This window comes from Nycticebus coucang, chromosome 14 (assembly GCF_027406575.1).
Source record: "Nycticebus coucang isolate mNycCou1 chromosome 14, mNycCou1.pri, whole genome shotgun sequence".
NCBI lineage: Eukaryota > Metazoa > Chordata > Mammalia > Primates > Lorisidae > Nycticebus > Nycticebus coucang.
The window spans coordinates 55,089,950-55,110,024 of record NC_069793.1 but is presented as its reverse complement, the minus strand read 5'-3'; the positions used below and the strand labels follow the sequence as shown (position 1 = coordinate 55,110,024).

At 41.9% G+C, this 20,075-nt stretch overlaps 1 protein-coding gene across 1 annotated transcript in view; it reads left to right on the top strand.

The window, feature by feature from the left end:
* The window catches only part of ZNF143 (zinc finger protein 143), a 69,956-nt gene that overhangs the window by 13,581 nt on the left and 36,300 nt on the right, over window positions 1-20,075 (top strand). The window contains exons 2-8 of the mRNA XM_053561354.1: window positions 3,605-3,719; window positions 4,072-4,164; window positions 4,993-5,076; window positions 5,560-5,640; window positions 8,720-8,916; window positions 10,663-10,737; window positions 15,842-15,961. Coding sequence (XP_053417329.1) covers window positions 3,605-3,719; window positions 4,072-4,164; window positions 4,993-5,076; window positions 5,560-5,640; window positions 8,720-8,916; window positions 10,663-10,737; window positions 15,842-15,961 — 765 coding nt within the window. The remainder of the gene's footprint in view (window positions 1-3,604; window positions 3,720-4,071; window positions 4,165-4,992; window positions 5,077-5,559; window positions 5,641-8,719; window positions 8,917-10,662; window positions 10,738-15,841; window positions 15,962-20,075) is intronic.

Below are 20,075 nucleotides of genomic sequence, written 5' to 3'. Positions count from 1 at the left end.
AGTTACCAATTTTAGCCATCATTTGTCACATGTTCTTTTCCTTCTTGCCAGTAATTCTGAGGTCAGAATTTTTGCTTTTTAAATTATGAAATCTGTCACACACAGAGGAATACAAATAATTGCATAAACACTCAGCTTTAATAGACCATAACTTTTTTTTGAGACAGAGTCTCACTACGTTGCCCTCAGCAGAGTGCCGTGGCATCACAACTCACAGCAACCTCAAACTCTTGGGCTTAAGGGATTCTCTTGCCTCCCACATGGTTGGGACTATAGGCACCCACCACAATGCCCGGGTATTTTTTGTTGCAGTTGTCATTGTTGTTTTAGCAGGCCCAGGCCAGGTTTGAACCCACCAGCCTCGGTGTATGTGGCCAGTGCCCTACCCACTGAGCTATGGGCACTGCCCAAACCATAACATTTTGTCATATGTGTTGAAATTTTTTTTAATTATGGTGAAAAACATAAGATTTACCATCTTGGCTGGGCATGGTGGCTCATGCTTATAACCCTTGAACTCTGGGAGGCTGAGATGGGTAGATTGCCTGAGCTCAGGAGTTTGAGGCCAGCCTGAGCAAGAGTGAGACTTCCTCTCTAAAACTAGCCAGGTGGGTGGTGCCTGTGGCTCAAGGAGTAGGGTGCCGGCCCCATATACCGGAGGTGGCAGGTTTAAACCCAGCCCTGGCCAAACTGCCAACAACAACAACAAAAAAATAATAAAGTAAGATAAAATAAATAAATAATAAAAACTAGCCAGTCGTTATGGCAGGCGCTTGTAGTCCCAGCTACTCGCTTGAGGATTGCTTGAGCCCACGAGTTTGAGGTTGCTATGAGCTATGATGCCGTGGCATTCTACCGAGGTGACGAAGTGAGACTCTCTCTCTCAAAAAAGAAAAGATTTACCATCTTAACCATTTTTAAGTATACAGTACAGTAATGTTAACTATACACACAAGTGCATCAGTTCTTTTGAAGTTTTCCTTTTTTTTTCTTTTTTTTTTAAGACAGAGTCTTACTTTGTCACCCTTGGTAGAGGGCCATGGTGTCATAGCTCACAGCAACCTCAAACTTTTGAGCTTAAGCAATCTTCTTGCCTCAGCCTCCGGAATAGCTGGAACTACAGATGCCCACCACAATGCCCGCCTAGTTTTAGAGATGGGGTCTTGCTCTATCTCAGGCTGGTCTTGAACTCCTGAGCTCAAGCAATTCAGTGGCCTCCACCTCCCAGAGTGCTAGAAGTACAGGCCTACTTTTGAAGATTTTCATTTTGCCTGACTGAGTAGTTCCCCTCCTTCCAAATACTACTTTACTTTCTGTTTCTAAGAGTTTAGCTTCTTAGCCGGGCGTTGTGGTGGGTGCCTGTAGTCCCAGCTACTCGGGAGGCTGAGGCAAGAGAATCGCTTAAGCCCAGGAGGTTGCTGTGAGCTGTGTGAGGCCACGGCACTCTACCGAGAGCCATAAAGTGAGACTCTGTCTCTACAAAAAAAAAAAAAAAAGAGTTTAGCTTCTTTAGATACCTCATATAAGAGGAATCATGCAATATTCGCCTCATATAAGAAGTGAGTTACTGCATTTGCCTCATGCAGTAATTCTGTGTCTGAAAATTAGCCTGTCCCAATCTTATACTCATAAGGAGTCTACATAGAAGGGTACTAGTGTTATTTTGAAGTTTCTCTGTTAGCCCTTGGGGGTGACAAGGAAGTTTCAGGTTATTCTATAATCAGTTATAGATCATGGATCCTTCTGTAACTGACCAGCTTTTATCATAGCCCTAATACTTTCCTGTGAATCTGAACCAGAGTCCTCACCAGTTTATCGTGTTCCTAAAACACTATAACTGATTCTAGAGTTCTTTAAGCAACTCTAAACATAAATATAATTACAAATTATTACTACTATCTACCTATTATTTTTTTAAATATTGACACTAAAATCAGATCTTTAAGCTGGGCATTCTGGCGGGCACCTGTACTCCTAGCTACTCAGGAGGCTGAGGCAAGAGAATTGCCTAAGCCCAGGAGTTGGAGGTTGCTGTGAGATGTGACACCATGGCACTCTACTGAGGGCGATAAAGTGAGACTCTGTCTCAAAAAAAAAAAAAAAAAATCAGATCTTTAGACCTAGAAAGGCCCCCAAGAGATCTTCTGATCCAGTTGCCTGGATCAAGGTTGCTAAATTATACAACTGAGATAACCCAAGGCCCTCAGATGTAATTGGATCTGAAGGTAAAAGAGAAGAGAGTTGTGGTGGTGTTTTGTGTTTAATCAATACATTTTGTGTACCTACTGTGTGCCAAGCACTTTTTAGGCACTTGGGTCAATAGTGAATATATAGATAATCTCTATTCATTCTAGTGGAGGGGGAATTTGGTAATCAAATAAGTAACCACATGTGATATGCTGAATAATAAGTACTATGCAGAAACGTAGGAGGAAAGAAGGATAAGGTATACCATGATTGGGTAGTTGAGAGGTACAGTTTGAAATGGAGTGGACAGGGGAGCTCTTTTTTTTTTTGAGACAGCATCTCAAGCTGTCGCCCTGGGTAGAGTGCCATGGAGTCACAGCTCACAGCAACCTCAAACTCTTGGGCTTAAGGGATTCTCTTGCCTCCACCTCCGAAGTAGCTGGGACTACACGTGCCCACCACAATGCCTGGCTATTTTTTTGTTGTTGTTGCAGTTGTCATTGTTGTTTTAGCTGGCCTGAGCCGGGTTCTAACCCGCCAGTCTCGGTGTATGTGGCTGGTGCTCTATCCACTGAGCTATGGGCACTACCTGACAGGGGAGCTCTTATTGAGGTGACATTTGAGCAAAGACTTAAAGAGGTGAGGGAATGAACAAGAAAGATACTACACAAAATGTTTCAGGCAGAAAGAACATCAAGTGTAAAGGTCCTGAAGCAGCTCAACATCCATATATTTGAGGAGAAGCAAGGATGCCACTGTTGTTGAAGTGAATGAATGAGATGGAGAGTAGGAAGAAATGGGGGGGGCAACATCATTGGCCTCATAGGCCAGTGTAAGAACTTTTGGATTTTACTCTGATGAGAAGTCATCAGAAGATTTTGGGCAGGAGAGGGACTTGAGCTAACTTTTCCCTTTAAAGGGCACTGACCACTGTGTTGAGAAAAAGTGTAGAGAGGCTAACATAAAAGCAGGAAGACAAGTTAGGATGCTGTTAATGTAACACAGATGAGAGACTGGGTATGGCTTGGATAAGGGAAGTAATAGTGAAGGCTGTGACATGTAGCTGCCAAAGTCAGGATAGATCTCTGAAGATTGAGTTCACAGCATTTGCTGATGGATTATTAAGTGGGAATCTTCAGTTATAAGCCAAAGGACTTTAATTATGGGGATTTTAGACATTATACGAGACTAAAGGGCAAGACTTATCAGTGTGCTCAGTAGTTACCTATTGAATTATGAGAAGGATGCCTTGGACTTTGGGCTAAGACTCTTACTTTGCATATTAAGTGAAATTTAATCTTATTTCAAACACCATTTACATCATTAACAATTTTTTGTATTTCATAAATATTCTTTGTAACTTTTTCCATAGGTATCATTATTTGTTCTCAAGTGCCTATTTTTTTCTTCAAGGTAGAAGATGTTGTTAGCCCAAATAAATCGAGATTCTCAGGGAATGACAGAGTTTCCTGGAGGAGGAATGGAGGCTCAACATGTTACCCTGTGTCTGACAGAGGCAGTAACTGTGGCAGGTGAGCTGTAATGTCTGATAGGACCATGTAGATTTGAAAATCATTTTTCTTACAGAAAGATTAAAATTTACAACACTGTGTGTTTATTTCCCTGTTCCTAATTTAGCAGGAGACAACACAAACCTAAGCCTTTCTATGAGCATTTTTATCTTGGTATGGATGTTTGGTACAGTAAGGCAAGGGAAAAGTTTTTGTAAATGCTGAAAGAAATCTCATTTGAGCCTGTTATGCAACCTCCCTTTTGCCTCATCTTCACCTTCTCAAAAAAAAAAAATAATAATAATAATAATTAATTTAATCAATATGTGCCTATGATAGTTATCTAAAGACAATAATTATTTTTTTATAATAGATGGTGACAATTTAGAAAATATGGAAGGTGTAAGCTTGCAAGCAGTAACACTTGCAGATGGTTCTACCGCTTATATACAACACAATTCTAAAGGTATGTGCCTCACATGTGACTGATTAATACCAGCAATTCATAGCCTCAGAGCTTGAGCATCTAGCAGCTACACTTTCTTTCCAATCTCTCTGAAAAATGCTGGACTGCATATGATAATTTTAAATTATTTCAATTTAACTTACATTTCTTTTGATAATTCGGGGATGCCTTTAAGATATTTGGAAGATACTCTGGGATACCAAGGTAGTAGGGGAGCAGGGAATGTCTGGCCTATTTCTAGCAAGCCCTGTTTTGTTTTTTTTTTTACTTCTTTATTATTTAATGTCTTTATCACATATGCATAAGAGTAAAAACATAAAACCTTGTCTCTGAATCAGTGTTTACTTTGCTCTAGGAAATAGCCTGGTTCTCAAACTCCTTGTTTTTATAGAGCACATAAAAATTACTACTGAACACATACATACATATACAAGTGTCTGATAGCCCCCGGGAGTTAAAATAACAACTGGCCTCACATACATTGACCCATCTATCTCCCCAGCATCAGCTTCCTTGTGGTCACTGATTCTAAGTAACTCTGAAAGGTATATAGAGGTTCAACTCATGTAGGCTCCTGCAATGAGTCACTCTTCCTCTTGAACTCATCTAATTGAAAATTGGAGGGAAGGAAAGATGGCTGAGGGAGGATTTTCTGCTTTCTATAGGATCACTGGATGTGTTATTGAATTGCCTCAGAACATTGAGGGAAGAATCAAGATGAACATGAGCTTAAGTAGTGTATGTTTTTATAGTTGATATAATTTTGAAATTGTATAAAGTTACAAATGTTTGTCTGTCCTAATTTATTAGCTTTAATCTCTTCTTCAGATGGAAAACTCATAGATGGCCAGGTTATTCAGTTGGAAGATGGCTCTGCTGCGTATGTTCAACATGTACCCATACCTAAAAGTAGTAAGTATTTAAGATACACTCCAGCTTCTCAGACTTTAGTGTTTGTGGCCCCCAGATCCCTCTGCCTCCCTAAACTTGGTCCTGATTCCTTTTCTTCTGAAAAGGGAGATCAGTCAGTGCTATAGGATCTAAAGCCTATTTATCTTAACCAAGACTTTCCCTCAAAGAAAAGTAGTTCCTGACTGTACTTTGGAGTTAAATGGGCAACAGTCCTAAGTAAATATTTCTGTTATTTGAGCTGAATCCTGTCTGTCTCTCATTTTCTTCTCTTTTCCCCTTCTTTGAATTCTCCCCATCTCCTAATATATATTCCTAAAACAAATACTCTAATATCTTTTTACCTTTAAACACTCAGAGAAGTTTTATTGAAATTACTTAAATGTTCACTGTCTTAATGGTTTATTGACCCTCTTGTTCCTAAGTGAGTTAATCAGAACATACAGGACAATGTGGGATCTAAATGTAAGTATTGTTCTTGAGCAGGGGACAGTTTGCGTCTAGAGGATGGTCAAGCAGTGCAGTTAGAAGATGGAACCACAGCATTTATTCACCATACCTCCAAAGGTAAAATAGCTTTGGAAATATGAATAACATAAGACACGAAGTGGGAGTGTGAGGAGAAAAAAGACCTGTGTTTAGCTGCTTAAATACTGTTATGAGAAAAAAGAATTGTGTTTGTTCATTGAAGTACAGGCAGCAGCTTTGGGCACGATTTAAGGAAAATCTTTCTAATAATTTGAGCTGTCTAGTAACAGGCTGGAGCAGCAAACCCCTTTCCCTGGAAGATTTCAAATAGAGATTACTTTTAAAATGCCAAAATGAGTATTTGACAGTTAAGTTGTTGGCCAGGAGCCGTGGTTCACGCCTGTAATCCTAGCACTCTGGGAGGTCAAGGTGGGTGGATTGCCTGAGCTTAAGAATTCAAGACCAGCCTGAGCAAGAGCGAGACCCATCTGTACTGAAAACAGAAAACCTAGCCAGGCATTGTGGTGAGTGTCTGTAGTCCCAGGTACTTGGGAGGCTGGGGCATGAAGATGACTTGAGCCTAGGAGTTTGAGGTTGCTGTGAACTCTGAGTATTCTACCCAGGATAACTGAGTAAGACTCAGTTAATTGAGACTCTGTCTCCAAAAAAATAAAGGGTTGGGCAGTGCCTGTGGCTCAGTGAGTAGGGCGCCGGCCCCATATACCAAGGGTAGTGGGTTCAAACCCAGCCCCGGCCAGCTAAAAGAGCAGTGACAACTGCAACAAAAATAGCCAGGTGTTGGGGCAGGCGCCTGTAGTCCCAGCTCCTACTTGGGAGGCTGAGGCAAGAGAATCGCCTAAAGACAAAGAGTTGGAGGTTGCTGTGAGCTGTGATGCCATATCACTCTACCGAGGGCAACACAATAAGACTCTGTCTCAAAAAAATAAATAAAAGAAATAAAGTGGTGCCCGTAGCTCAGTGGGTAGGGCACTGGCCACGTATACTGAGGCTGGCAGGTTTGAACCCAGCCCGGGTCAGCTAAAACAACAATGACAGCTGCAACAACAAAAAAAATATACGGGCCTTGCAGCGGGTGCCTATAGTTCCAGCTACTTGGGAGGCTGAGCAAGAGAATTGCTTAAGCCCAAGAGTTTGAGGTTGCTATGAGCTGTGACGCCATGGCACTCTACCGAGGGCAACATAATGAGACTCTGTCTCAAAAAAATAAATAAAATAAATTTAATAATAATAAAATGAAAGTTAAGTTGTTGATTTCATTTCTTCCTCTTAAATATCATTTTTTAAGGATATAAAGGATATAAAGGATATAAAGGATATATCCTTTATATAGGATATAAGGATATAAAGGATATAAAAAGTATAAGTTTATGTTTCAGGAGGGGAGAAAAGGGAAAGAGTGGAATTAAATACAATTTTTTAAGCAATTTTTTTGCCTATTGTGTTTATCTTTAATTAAAACTAAATAAACATTTTTAAAATATAGGCAATCCCTGGGTTACAAATGAGATGGGTTCTGTAGGTTTGTTCTTGTATGTAATTTGAACTTGTGGATACTTGTACTTGTATGTAAGTTGGAACAGGTACAATTACCTATTATATTTACCTATTACCTGTAATGACCTCCATTCATAAGTGTGAATCACATGTCAGTCAGATGTTTATAACTCAGAGACTTATTGTAAAGCCTCTGTTTATAAGTGCAAACTGAATATTAGTCAGATGTTTGTAATTGGGGGACTGCCTGTACCAGAAGCAAATATGGCAAAATGTTAATGTTTATTAACATTGTAAAGGGAGTACCAGAGGTTTGAGGTAGAATGAGTAGGAGTAGTGAGCACAGCTCTACTGCCAGAGTATCTGGATTCAAATCTGTGTTCAAAGCTAGTACTTTTTAGCTGTGTAACATTAAGCAATTGCATAGCTTCCCTGTGCTTTAGTTTTGTCATCTGTAAATTAGTATCCACATCGTAGGATCATTGAGAACAGAATGGGCAAGCACGTATGTAAAGCACTTAGAACCATGTTCAATAAATATTTTATTATTACTTAATAAAATCCTTTATTGTGGGCAGCACCTGTGGCTCAGTGAGCAGGGTGCCGGCCCCATATACCAAGGGTGGCGGGTTCAAACCCAGCTCCGGCCAAACTGCAACAAAAAAATAACTGGGCGTTGTGGCGGGTGCCTGTAGTCCCAGCTACTCAGGAGGCAGAGGCAGGAGAATCGCCTAAGCCCAGGAGTTGGAGGTTGCTGTGAGCTGTGTGACACCACAGCACTCTACCAAGGGCCATAAAGTGAAAACTCTGTCTCTACAAAAAAAAAAAAAATCCAAAAAAAATAAAAAAATAAATCCTTATTGTACAATGTTATATAACGTACTTTAGAAAGAATGTTTAGTTGTGAAACTGAAGGAGGAAATCTTTATAAAATTTAGAATACTGAGCGGCACCTGTGGCTCAAGGAGTATGGCGCTGGTCCCATAGGCCGGAGGTGGCGGGTTCAAACCCAGCCCTGGCCAAAAACCACAAAAAAAAAAAAAAAAAAATTTTAGAATACTTAAATTTGTAAATAAATTTGTTTAATTGAAATTGAGAAAAAATAAACTCAATTTTTTACTTTAGCAATGGGAGTTAATCACAGGTTTATTGTAATTGGCTAGATTTGTCATGTTACAATGCTGTATATGTTTTGGTATATATAAAATAATAAAAACACCATGGACTTTGGAGTTATGCTGACATGAGTTCAAATCCTGATTTCTCTACACACTGATTTAGATTATATTGTAGGGTGGCACCTGTTGCTCAAGGAGTAGGGCGCCGGTCCCATATGCCGGAGGTGGCAGGTTCAAACCCAGCCCCGGCCAAAAATCAAAAAAAAAAAATAGACTATATTGTATTTGTTTATTTTCTGATTCCTATAGAAAGTGACTTTACTTCCCCAAACCTCAATTTCCTATTGATACAGTGGGAGTGGTGAATACGTACATTTACCTGCCTCTCAGAATTGTCATGAGGATTAAATCAAATAACACATATAAAGCACATGGTCCAGTGCTCGTAGTAACTACTCAATAGAAGTACATGTCCTTCCTCTAAATGTGTAAATGTTTATCAGACTTTACCTTTAATTTAACACCATTCTCTTCTACTCCCTCAGATAGTTATGACCAGAGTGCATTACAGGCTGTTCAATTGGAAGATGGCACCACTGCTTATATCCATCATGCAGTGCAGGTACCACAGTCTGATACCATCTTGGCAATTCAGGCTGATGGGACAGTGGCAGGTCTGCACACTGGGGATGCAGCAATTGATCCCGACACGATCAGTGCTTTGGAACAGTATGCAGCAAAGGTACAGCATTTATTTTACAATGTCAAGAACATCTCAGATACAGGTTCTTTCATTTTTATGAAAAGAAAACAAAACACACTTCATCAAGAAACAAGCAATTCAAATTAATATTAGAGAAATATTAATATTACCAATTAATATTAGAGAAATCAGCATTTATCTTAAAAGAAGTGAAGTATAGAAAGAAATACTGGAAGAAAAATAAGAGAATGAAGTAGGGGCTTATAGAAAAGAAATTCCATGGGAGCAGTGGCTCATGCCTGTAATCCTAGCACTCTGGAAGGCCGAGATAGAAGGATCACTTGAAGTCACAAGTTAGAGACCAGCCTGAGCAAGAGCAAGACTACATCTCTATTAAAAATAGAAAAAAATTATCCAGCTCAGCGCCTGTAGCTCAGTGACCAGGGCACCAGACACATACATTGAAGCTGGTGGGTTCAACCCCAGCCAGGGCCTGCTAAACAACAATGACATCTGCAACCAAAAAATAGCCAGGCATTGTGGCAGGTACCTATAGTCCCAGCTACTCGGAAGGCTGAGGCAAGAGAATTGCTTGAGCCCAAGAGTTGGTGGTTCCTGTGAGCTGTGACACCACGGTACTCTACCGAGAGTGACATAGTAAGACTCTGTCTCAAAAAAAGAAAAAGAAAAAAAATTAGCTAGACATGGTAGCATGCACTTGTAGTCCCAGCAAATCAGGAGCTTGGGGCAGGGGGATCTCTTGAGACTAGGAATTTGAGGTTATAATGAGCTATGCTGATGTTACTTGCACTCTAGTCTACCTAACAGAGTGAGACCTTATCTCAAAAAAAAAGGATAGCCTCAATTAAGTTTTACATCAAAAGGCCAATTTTTACCCCTGTATTGAACATATATCTCTCATACAATTTAGAAGTTTTTTTCCGGGCGGCACCTGTGGCTCAGTCAGTAAGGCGCCGGCCCCATATACCGAGGGTGGTGGGTTCAAACCCGGCCCCGGCTGAACTGCAACCAAAACATAGCTGGGCGTTGTGGCGGGCGCCTGTAGTCCCAGCTACTCGGGAGGCTGAGGCAAGAGAATCGCTTAAGCCCAGGAGTTGGAGGTTGCTGTGAGCTGTGTGATGCCATGGCACTCTACTGAGGGCCATAAAGTGAGACTCTGTCTCTACAAAAAAAAAAAAAAAAAGGAAGTTTTTTTTCCTCCTACTTTTTATTATGGAAAATTTCAGATACACCCAAAATTAAATGATAATGAAGCCCCATGAACTTATTTTCTATCCTAAGCCATTATCAAAATATAAAACACGTAGCCGGGCGTTGTGGCGGGCGCCTGTAGTCCCAGCTGCTCGGGAGGCTGAGGCAAGAGAATCATGTAAGCCCAAGAGTTAGAGGTTGCTGTGAGCCGTGTGACGCCACGGCACTCTACCCGAGGGCGATACAGTGAGACTCTGTCTCTACAAAAAAAAAAAAATATATAAAACACGGCCGAGGAAGGAGTATCTCTTGAGGTCAGAAGTTTGAGACCAGCCTAAATAAGGGCAAGACCATGTCTCTACCAAAAACAGAAAAATTAGTCACATGTAGTGGTGCATGCCTATTGTCCCAGCTACTAGGGAGGCTGAGGAAGGACTATCACTTGAGCCCAGGAGTCTGAGGTTACAGTGAGCTGTGATGATACTGCTATACTCTAATTCGAGTGACACAGCAGGACTATATCTCAAAATTTTTAAAAGTAAAATATTTTTAAGGTATATTTTATTCCTGTAGGTGTCCATTGATGGAAGCGAAAGTGTAACAGGTACTGGAATGATTGGAGAAAATGAACAAGAGAAAAAAATGCAGGTATGTGAAGCTGCTTTATATAAGAATCTTTTTTAGCAATTCTAGGCCCTTCTGTGGGTGAAAGCAAGAATAGGTAACTCACTACCTCTCCAAGAAAATCTTGCCAATTTAGAAAGATAGTGTATGTATTAGGCAGCAGCTTTCTTATAGTACCTAAAGCCCCAAGGTTCCTTAGCGGATGCAAAGTAGCACTAAAGTAATAAAAATATCACGGAGATCCAAGAGGAACTTGTATTATGGCAGTTAGTGGATCCTTTTTCTAGGACTCCTTTATTATTGGAACTAACTCTTGCTCTTTTGCTTTTTTTTTTTTGGCCAGGGCTGGGTTTGAACCCGCCACCTCTGGCATATGGGACCGGCGCCCTACTCCTTGAGCCACAGGCGCCACCTGCTCTTTTGCTTTTTGCATCTTCTAGTTTCTTCTACTTCCAACTTATTCCTTTCACATTTCCTTTTTAAATTTTAGAGGGAAGTCCAGCCTAGCTAATTATCATTGCTCCTTTTGGAGAAAGTTGTATTTTTTTTTTTCTTTTTGAGGCAGAGTATCTATTGCCCCAGGCTAGAGTGCCATGGCATCAGCCTAGCTCATAGCAACCTCAACCTCCTAGGTTCAGGCCAAGAAGTTCAGCGGCTCACACTTGTAATTCTAGCACTCTGGGAGGCCAAGGTGGGTGGATTGCTTGAACTCGGGAGTTCAAAACCAGCCTGAGCAAAAGTGAGACCCTGTCTCTACTAAAAATAGAAAAACTACCCTGTTTCCCCAAAAATAAGACAGTGTCTTATTTTAAGGTGTGCTCCCAAAGATGCACTAGGTCTTATTTTCAGGGGAAGTCTTGTCTTTCCAGTAAGTAGGTCTTATTTTCGGGGAAACTGGGTAGCTGAGCATTGTGGCAGGCACCTATAGTCCCAGCTATTTAGGAGGCTGAGGCAAGAAGATTACTTGAGCCCAGGAATTTGAGGTTGCTGTGATCTATGACGTCAAAGCATTCTACCGAGGGTAACAGAGTGACACTCTGTCTCCAAAAAAAAAAACCCTGGATTCAAGCAATCCTCCTGCCTCAGCTTCCCTGAGTAGTTGGGATTATAGGTGCCTGCCATTATGCCTCACTGATTTTTCTATTTTTAGTAGACACAAGATGTCACTTTTCTCTGGCTTTTCTCAAACTCCTGAGCTCAAGGGATCCTTCTGCCTCGGCCTCTCAGAGTGCTGGGATTATAGGCATGAGCCATTGTGCCTGGCTATTAATTTTTGAACTTTTCAAATACCCCTAAATAGACTTTTCATTCCCTTTAATTCTGTTCATATGTTTTAGTATTATGAATCCTTTTATAAATCTTGTGGTATTTTCCACTGTGAGTTCTAAAGGCATGTAAGATACAGCTCTTGAATTCAAAGAGTTGGTAGACTTGGGCGGCACCTGTGGCTCAGTCAGTAAGGCGCCGGCCCCATATACCGAGGATGGCGGGTTCAAACCCGACCCCGGCCGAACTGCAACAAAAAAATAGCTGGGCGTTGTGGCGGGCGCCTGTAGTCCCAGCTACTCGGGAGGCTGAGGCAAGAGAATCACTTAAGCCCAGGAGTTGGAGGTTGCTGTGAGCTGTGTGATGCCACGGCACTCTACCAAGGGCCATAAAGTGAAACTCTGTCTCTACAAAAAAAAAAAAAAAAAAAAAGAGTTGGTAGACTTGTGGGATGAGAAGGAAATATAAATACATGTATTTAAAATAAATTTGTTAGGCTGGGTGTGGTGACTCATGTCTGTAAATCTAGCACTCTGGGAGGCCGAGGCGAGTGGATTGCCTGAGCTCATGAGTTCAAGACCAGCCTGAACCAGAGCCAGAGTGAGACTTTGTCTCTAAAAAAATAGCCAGGCATTGTGGCGGGCACCTATAGTCCCACCTACATGGGAGGCTGAGGCAAGAGAATCGCTTAAACCAAAGAGTTGGAGGTTGCTGTGAGCTGTGACAACATAGCACTCTACCAAGGACAACAAAGTGAGACTCTGTCTGGAAGTATGAAAAGAAAAGGAGGGAGAGGGGGGAAGTGATAAATTGTTGGTTAAAGTGTCATGCTGTGATACAGACTAAACATTACCTGAGAAATTGAAGAATAAGCTCTTTAAAAATAATGAAGGCCAGGCACAATGGCTCACACCTCTATCTTAGCACTATGGAATGCTGAGGCAGAAGGATCATTTGAGCTCAGGAATTTGAAGTTGCAGTGAGCTAGCCTGGGCAACAGAGTGAGTGACACTCTGTCTCAAAAGAAAAAAAAAAAAAAGAAATACTTAAGGAAAAGTTTGTATTCTATGCTGTTATCATCTAATGTAGTTCCCTCACCCTTATTCTAGCCATTGTAACTCCTTCATTCTCTCACTTTACCACTTAAAACATGTGTATAACTATCGTAAAACATTACCCAGAATGGACTTGACCCATTCCTAGAGTTTAGGTAGCTGTATTCCAAAAGAGCTATTTTGTTACATAAAATATAGTAAGAAATAAGTTTTTAAAATACATCTATCCTAGAAAATATTTTATTTAATGTAAATATGTAAATGAATTAAATGTCTTAAGTCAGTATTTTGTGCAGATTGAAAATTATCTGGGTTTACCTGAAAATAGGGAAAACACATTATTTCAGAGCCTAAATATTTGGTAATTTAAGTGAATATTTTTGTTTATCAATTCTTGTAACAGAAACACTGTAAAGAATATTTACTTCTTGGGTGGCGCCCGTGGCTCAGTGAGTAGGGCGCCGGCCCCATATGCCGAGGGTGGTGGGTTCAAGCCCAGCCCCGGCCAAACTGCAACAAAAAAATAGCCGGGCGTTGTGGCGGGCGCCTGTAGTCCCAGCTACTCGGGAGGCTGAGGCATGAGAATCGCCTAAGCCCAGGAGTTGGAGGTTGCTGTGAGCCGTGTGACGCCACGGCACTCTACCGAGGGCAATAAAGTGAAACTGTCTCTAAAAAAAAAAAAAAAAAAGAATATTTACTTCTTTAAGGATGGGGCTAAAAAGCATGAGGCAATTAAAAATACGTTGATGGGCGGCACCTGTGGCTCAGTGAGTAGGGTGCTGTCCCTATATAGCAACAGTGGCAGGTTTGAACCCAGTCCCGGCCAAACTGCAACAAAAAAAAGCTGGGTGTTGTTGCGGGCGCCTGTAGTCCCAACTATTCAGGAGGCTGAGGCAAGAGAATCACTTGAGCCCAAAAGCAGGAGGTTGCTGTGAGCTGTGATGCCATAGCACTCTACTGAGGGCAACAAAATAAAACTCTGTCTAAAAAAAAAAAAAAAAAAAGTTGATAAAATTTTTATTTACTGAAAATTCCATGTTGATCTGTCAACAATGATGTGTAACAGACTAGCTTATGAAATAAAATATTTCTCCTTAACAGAAACCAAAGAGATTATATCAATAATAGCTCTTTGGAGAAAAGCCATCAGGGTTGTCTTCTTTTTCTTTTTTTTTTTTTTTTGAGATAGTTTCACCTTGTCACCCTCAGAGTGCCGTGGTGTCCTAGTTCACAGCAACCTCAAACTCTTTTTTTTTAATTTATTTATTTTTATTTTTTTTTGCAGAGACAGAGTCTCACTTTACGGCCCTGGGTAGAGTGCCATGGCATCACACAACTCACAGCAACCTCCAACTCCTGGGCTTAAGCGATTCTCTTGCCTCAGTCTCCCGAGTAGCTGGGACTACAGGCGCCTGCCACAATGCCCGGCTATTTTTTTGGTTGCAATTCAGCTGGGGCCGGGTTTGAACCCGCCATCCTCAGTATATGGGGCCGGCACCTTACCAACTGAGCCACAGGCGCCGCTCAGCAACCTCGAACTCTTTAATTCAAGTGATTCTCTTGCCTCAGCCTCCCAAGTAGCTGGGACTACAGTTGCCTACCACTACTTCCGCCTATTTTTTAGAAAAGGGGTCTCCTCTGGCTCAGGCTGGTCTCAAATTCCTGAGCTCAGGCAATCCACCCACCTCAGGTTCCCAGAGTGCTTGTGTTACAGACAGAACCACCACACCAGGCTTCTCTGCTTAATTTTTGTTAATGCCTTTTTATTTTATTTTTTTTTGTTTGTTTGTTTTGTTTTGTTTTTTTGTTTTTTTAATGCCTTTTTATTTTAAGATTTTTGTTTTGGCCTGTAATATCTGTAGTATCTTCTCGGTAATGATGATCTTTGCTGTGTTATTTTGACATTTTTACAATATAAAAAAGGCTCTAGCAGTTATTTTTGAGCCATGTGACAATCTGCAGAGATAGGAGGTTGCAACACTGTCATCATGGCCCACAGCGCAGAAAGTCTCTCATTTCTAAAATACATGCTCATCTCTGAAAAACCTTTAAAATCAGTACCATTGTTGAAATTATTATATAGCTACATCCCAGAAAAATGATCTTCTAGTGAATATAAATACAGACTAAGATCATATAGACTATAATGTTTTCTACAAGTGACTCAGATGACCTAATTCCCTCTTTTTGATTGGTATCAAAATACTATTGAAATTGGCTCAGATGGGCGGTGCCTGTGGCTCAGTCAGTAAGGCGCCGGCCCCATATACCGAGGGTGGCGGGTTCAAACCCGGCCCCAGCTGAACTGCAACCAAAAAATAGCTGGGCGTCATGGCGGGCGCCTGTGGTCCCAGCTACTCGGGAGGCTGAGGCAAGAGAATCACTTAAGCCCAGGAGTTGGAGGTTGCTGTGAGCTGCGTGATGCCACGGCACTCTACCGAAGGCCATAAAGTGAAATTCTGTCTCTACAAAAAAAAAAAAACGAAATTAAAAACAGATAAATACATACCTTGAGTATGCCAAGGAATACTTGCATACAATGAAGATGCTAGTTGGGTTGATTTTCTAGAGTAGGAATAGATTTGTGACTATTGTATGTACATCCAGAGCTGCTGACTTCAGCTATGGAACAGGATTAACCTGACTCAGACTGATAGAATCCTAGTAAAATGATGACCTGAGTTTGGAAATCCATGTTTGAGTTGGAAATCCATGTTTGAGTTTTATCTTTTATATTCTGAAAACATTAATAATAACTTTGTCTATTTTCTGTATAAATAATTTAAATTATATTTCTTGTTTATTAGATTGTCTTACAGGGACATCCAACAAGAGTAACTGCTAAATCTCAACAAAGTGGAGAGAAGGCATTTCGATGTGAATATGATGGATGTGGAAAATTATATACAACAGCTCATCATCTTAAGGTATATATAAAAGAATTGCTGTATCTAGTTATAAGAATACCTAGGTGACTTGGCACTTGTAGCACAGTGGTTATGGCGCCAGGCACATACATCGAGGCTGGCAGGTTCAAACCCAGCCCGGGCCAGCTAAATAACAATGACAACTGCAACAAAAAATACCCGGGCGTTGTGGCGGGTGACTGTAGTCCCAGCTACTTGGGAGGCTGAGACAAGAGAATCGCTTAAGCCCGGGAGTTTGAGGTTGCTGTGCACTGTGACACCACGGTTCTCTACCCAGGACAACAGCTTGTGACTCTATCTCAAAACAACAACAACAAAAAAAGAAGACTCAGCACCTGTGGCTCAAGAGGCTAAGGCGCCAGCCACATACACCTGAGCTGGCAGGTTTGAATCCAGCTCGGTCCCACCAAACAACAATGACGGATGCAACCAAAAAAGAGCCAGGTGTTGTGGTGGACGCCTGTAGTCCCAGCTACTTGGGAGGTAGAAGCAGGAGAATTGCTTGAGCCCAGGAGTTGGAGGTTGCTGTGAACTGTGATGCCATGGCACTCTACCCAGGGTGACAGCTTGAGGTTCTGTCTCAAAAAAAAAAAAAGAATACCTAGGACATTAAATACCAATGTAATATACTTGTGTCATTCAAACACAACTATTTTCTCCCACATACCAAGATACTGACACTCATTTTCATACATAGACACATAAAAGTCGGCAGACTTTACAAACTTGTCATTTTTTTAAGGGCTTAAACTATATTCTTTTCTTCTCTCTATTCCTCATGTCTAGCATACTAGCTGTCACATAGTAGATACTCTGTATATTTGAATACATTTTGTCAAATACAAAATTCATATGATTATGTAAGATGTATACATAATCACTCTCTTAACAGTGATTCTCTGCAATTCAACAAAAGTTGATTTAATTTGTCTTTCAAATCTTTGGATCACTGAGGTGGGAGGATCACTTGAGGTCAGGAGGTTGAGACTAGACTGAGCAAGAGCAAGATCGCATCTATACCAAAAGTAGAAAAATTAGCGGGGAGTGGTGGCATGAGCCTGTAGTCCCTGCTTAGGAGGCTGAGGTAGATAGATTGCTGGAGCCCAGGAATTTTGGGTTGCAGTGAGCTCTGATGATGGCACTGCACTCTAGCCTAGGTGACAGAATGAGATCCTGCCTGGAAAAAAATTGGGGTGAAGTATTTCTATTTTTATTTTTATTTTTTTTTTATTTATTTATTTTTAGACAGTCTCACTCTGTTGCTCAGGCAAGACTGTCATGGCATCAGCCTAGCTCATAGCAACCTCAAACTCCTGGGTTCAAGCAGTCCTCCTGCCTCAGCCTCTTAAGTAGCTAGGACTGTAGGCACCTACCACAACGCCTAGCTAATTTTTCTATTTACATTTCATTTTTCTGTTTATTTATTTAGAGAGACAGAGTCTTATGCTGTTACCCCAGGCTAGAATGGTGTGGTGTTATAGCTCACAGCAACCTCAAACTCCTGGGCTCAAGTGGTACTCTTGCCTCAGCCTCCTGAGTAGCTGGGACCACAGGTACCCACCAAATGCCTGGCTAATTTTTCTTTTTGTTTTTTTTTGTTTCTTTGTTTATTTGTTTGTTTTGAGACAGGGTCTTACTATGTTGCCCTCGATAGAGTGCTGTGCCATCACAGCTCACAGCAACCTCTAACTCTTGGGCTTAAGCAATCTCTCTTGCTTCAGCTACAGGTGCCTGCCACAACGCCCAGCTATTTTTTTTTTTTTTTTTGAAACAAAGTCTCACTTTGTTGCCCTGAGTAGAGTGCCATGGTGTCACACTCACAGCAACCTCAAACTCTTAAGCAGTTTTCTTCTCTCAGCCTCCCAAGTAGCTGGGACTACAGGCGCCCGCCACAATACCCAGCTGTTTTTTGGTTGTCATTATCGTTTGGCAGGTCCAGGCTAGATTCGAACCTGCCAGCTCCTGTGTATGTAGCTGGCACCCTAGCCACTGAGTTACAGGCACTGGATCAGGCTATTATTTTTTTGTTGTTATAGTTGTCATTGTTGTTTAGCAGGCCCCGGGCTGGGTTCGAACCTGCCTGCCTTGGTGTATGTGGCCAGCTCCCTAACCACTGAGCTACGGGTGCCAGGCCGTTTTGTTTTTTTTTTTTTTTCCTTTTGAGACAGTCTTACTCTGTCACCCTCAGTAGAGTGCCATGGCATTACAGCTCACAGCAACCTCAAACTCTTGGGCTTAAGCGATTCTTTTGCCTCAGCCTCTCAAATAACTGTACTACAGGTGCCTGCTACAATGCCTGGCTATTTTTTTGTTGTTATTGTTGTTTAGCAGGCCCAGGCTGGGTCCAAACCCACCAGTCCTGGTGCGTGTGGCCGGTGCCCTAACCACTGAGCTATTGAACATTCACCCTCAGTAGAATGCTATGGCGTTCTAAAATTTTTCTCGTTTTAGTAGAGACGGGGTCTTACTCTTGCTTGGGCTGGTGTTGAACTCCTGAGCTCAAGCAATCCATCCGTCTCAGCCTCTCAGGATTACAAGCATGAGCCACCCACTGCACCAGTCCAAGTATTTTTATTTTAATTGCTGCTAAACATAACACACCATAACTCATAATAATTATGGTTAAGGTTTATTGAATAACTTACAATGTGTCAGAAAGTATGCACGTAGCATATTTGGAATAGTGGCCTGAGAGCCCATCTCTGTTGTTATCAGTGTATAATCTTGGCATGTTAGTTGACCTCTTAGTACCTCATCTTCCACACCTATAAAAGTGGATCGTTGGGTGGCGCCTGTGGCTCAGGAGTAGGGCACCGGTCCCATATGCCGGAGGTAGTGGGTTCAAACCTAGCCCCGGCCAAAAACCAAAAAAAAAAGTGGATCGTAAGGCCAGGTGCAGTGGTTCACACCTGTAATCCTAGCACTCTGGGAGGCCGAGGCAGGTGGATTGCTTGAACTCACGAGTTCAAGGCCAGCCTGAGCATAAAAGCAAGACCCTGTCTCTAATAAAAATAGAAAAAAAATGAGGCAAGAGGATCGCTTGACCCCAAGAATTGGAGGTTGCTGTGAGTTAAGATACCAAGCTGTCTGGGTGACAGCTTAAGACTGTCTTTAAAGGGCGGTGCCTGTGGCTCAGTTGGTAAGGCGCCCGCCCCATATACCGAGGGTGGTGGGTTCAAACCCGCCCCGGCTGAACTGCAACCAAAAAATAGCTGGGCGTTGTGGCGGGCGCCTGTAGTCCCAGCTACTTGGGAGGCTGAGGCAAGAGAATCACTTAAGCCCAGGAGTTGGAGGTTGCTGTGAGCTGTGTGATGCCATGGCACTCTACCGAGGGCCATAAAGTGAGACTCTGTCTCTACAAAAAAAAAAAAAAGACTGTCTTTAAAAAAAAAATTGGATCATAAAAGTACCTCCCTCACAGAGTGGCTGTGAGAATTAAATACGCCAATACCATACCTGTAGGCTCAGCACCCGTAGATCAGTGGCTAGGACACTTGGCCACATGTACTGGGGCTGGTAGGTTCCAACCCAGCTGGGGTCTGCCAAACCACAAAGACAACTACAAAAAAAAAAAAAAAAAAAATAGCCGGGCGTTGTTGCAGGCACCTGTAGTCCCAGCTACGTGGGCGGCTGAGGCAAGAGAATTGCTTAAGCTCAAGAGTGAGGTCACTGTGAGCTGTGATGGCATGGCATTCTACCAAGGGTGACATAGCGAGACTCAGTCTTAAAGAAATAAAAATAAAAAGGACGGCGCTTGTGGCTCAGTGGGTAGGGCTCTGGCCCCATATACTGAGGGTGGCAGGTTTGAATCCAGCCCTGGCCAAACTGCAACAAAAAGTAGCCGGGCGTTATGGCAGGTACCTGTAGTCTCAGCTACACTGGAGGCTGAGGCAAGAGAATTGCCTGAGCCCAGGAGTTGAAGGTTGCTGTGAGCTGTGTGATGCCATGGGACTCTACCGAGGGTGATGGGGTGAGACTATCTCCACAAAAAAAAAAAAAAATCATCCAGCAGTGAGAGGGAAAAATAGGTCTATGTTGAGACCATCTACCTGAAGCATACTTAAAGGAAATAGTTACACCTTATAGACATCCAACTGACATACAACTCACACTT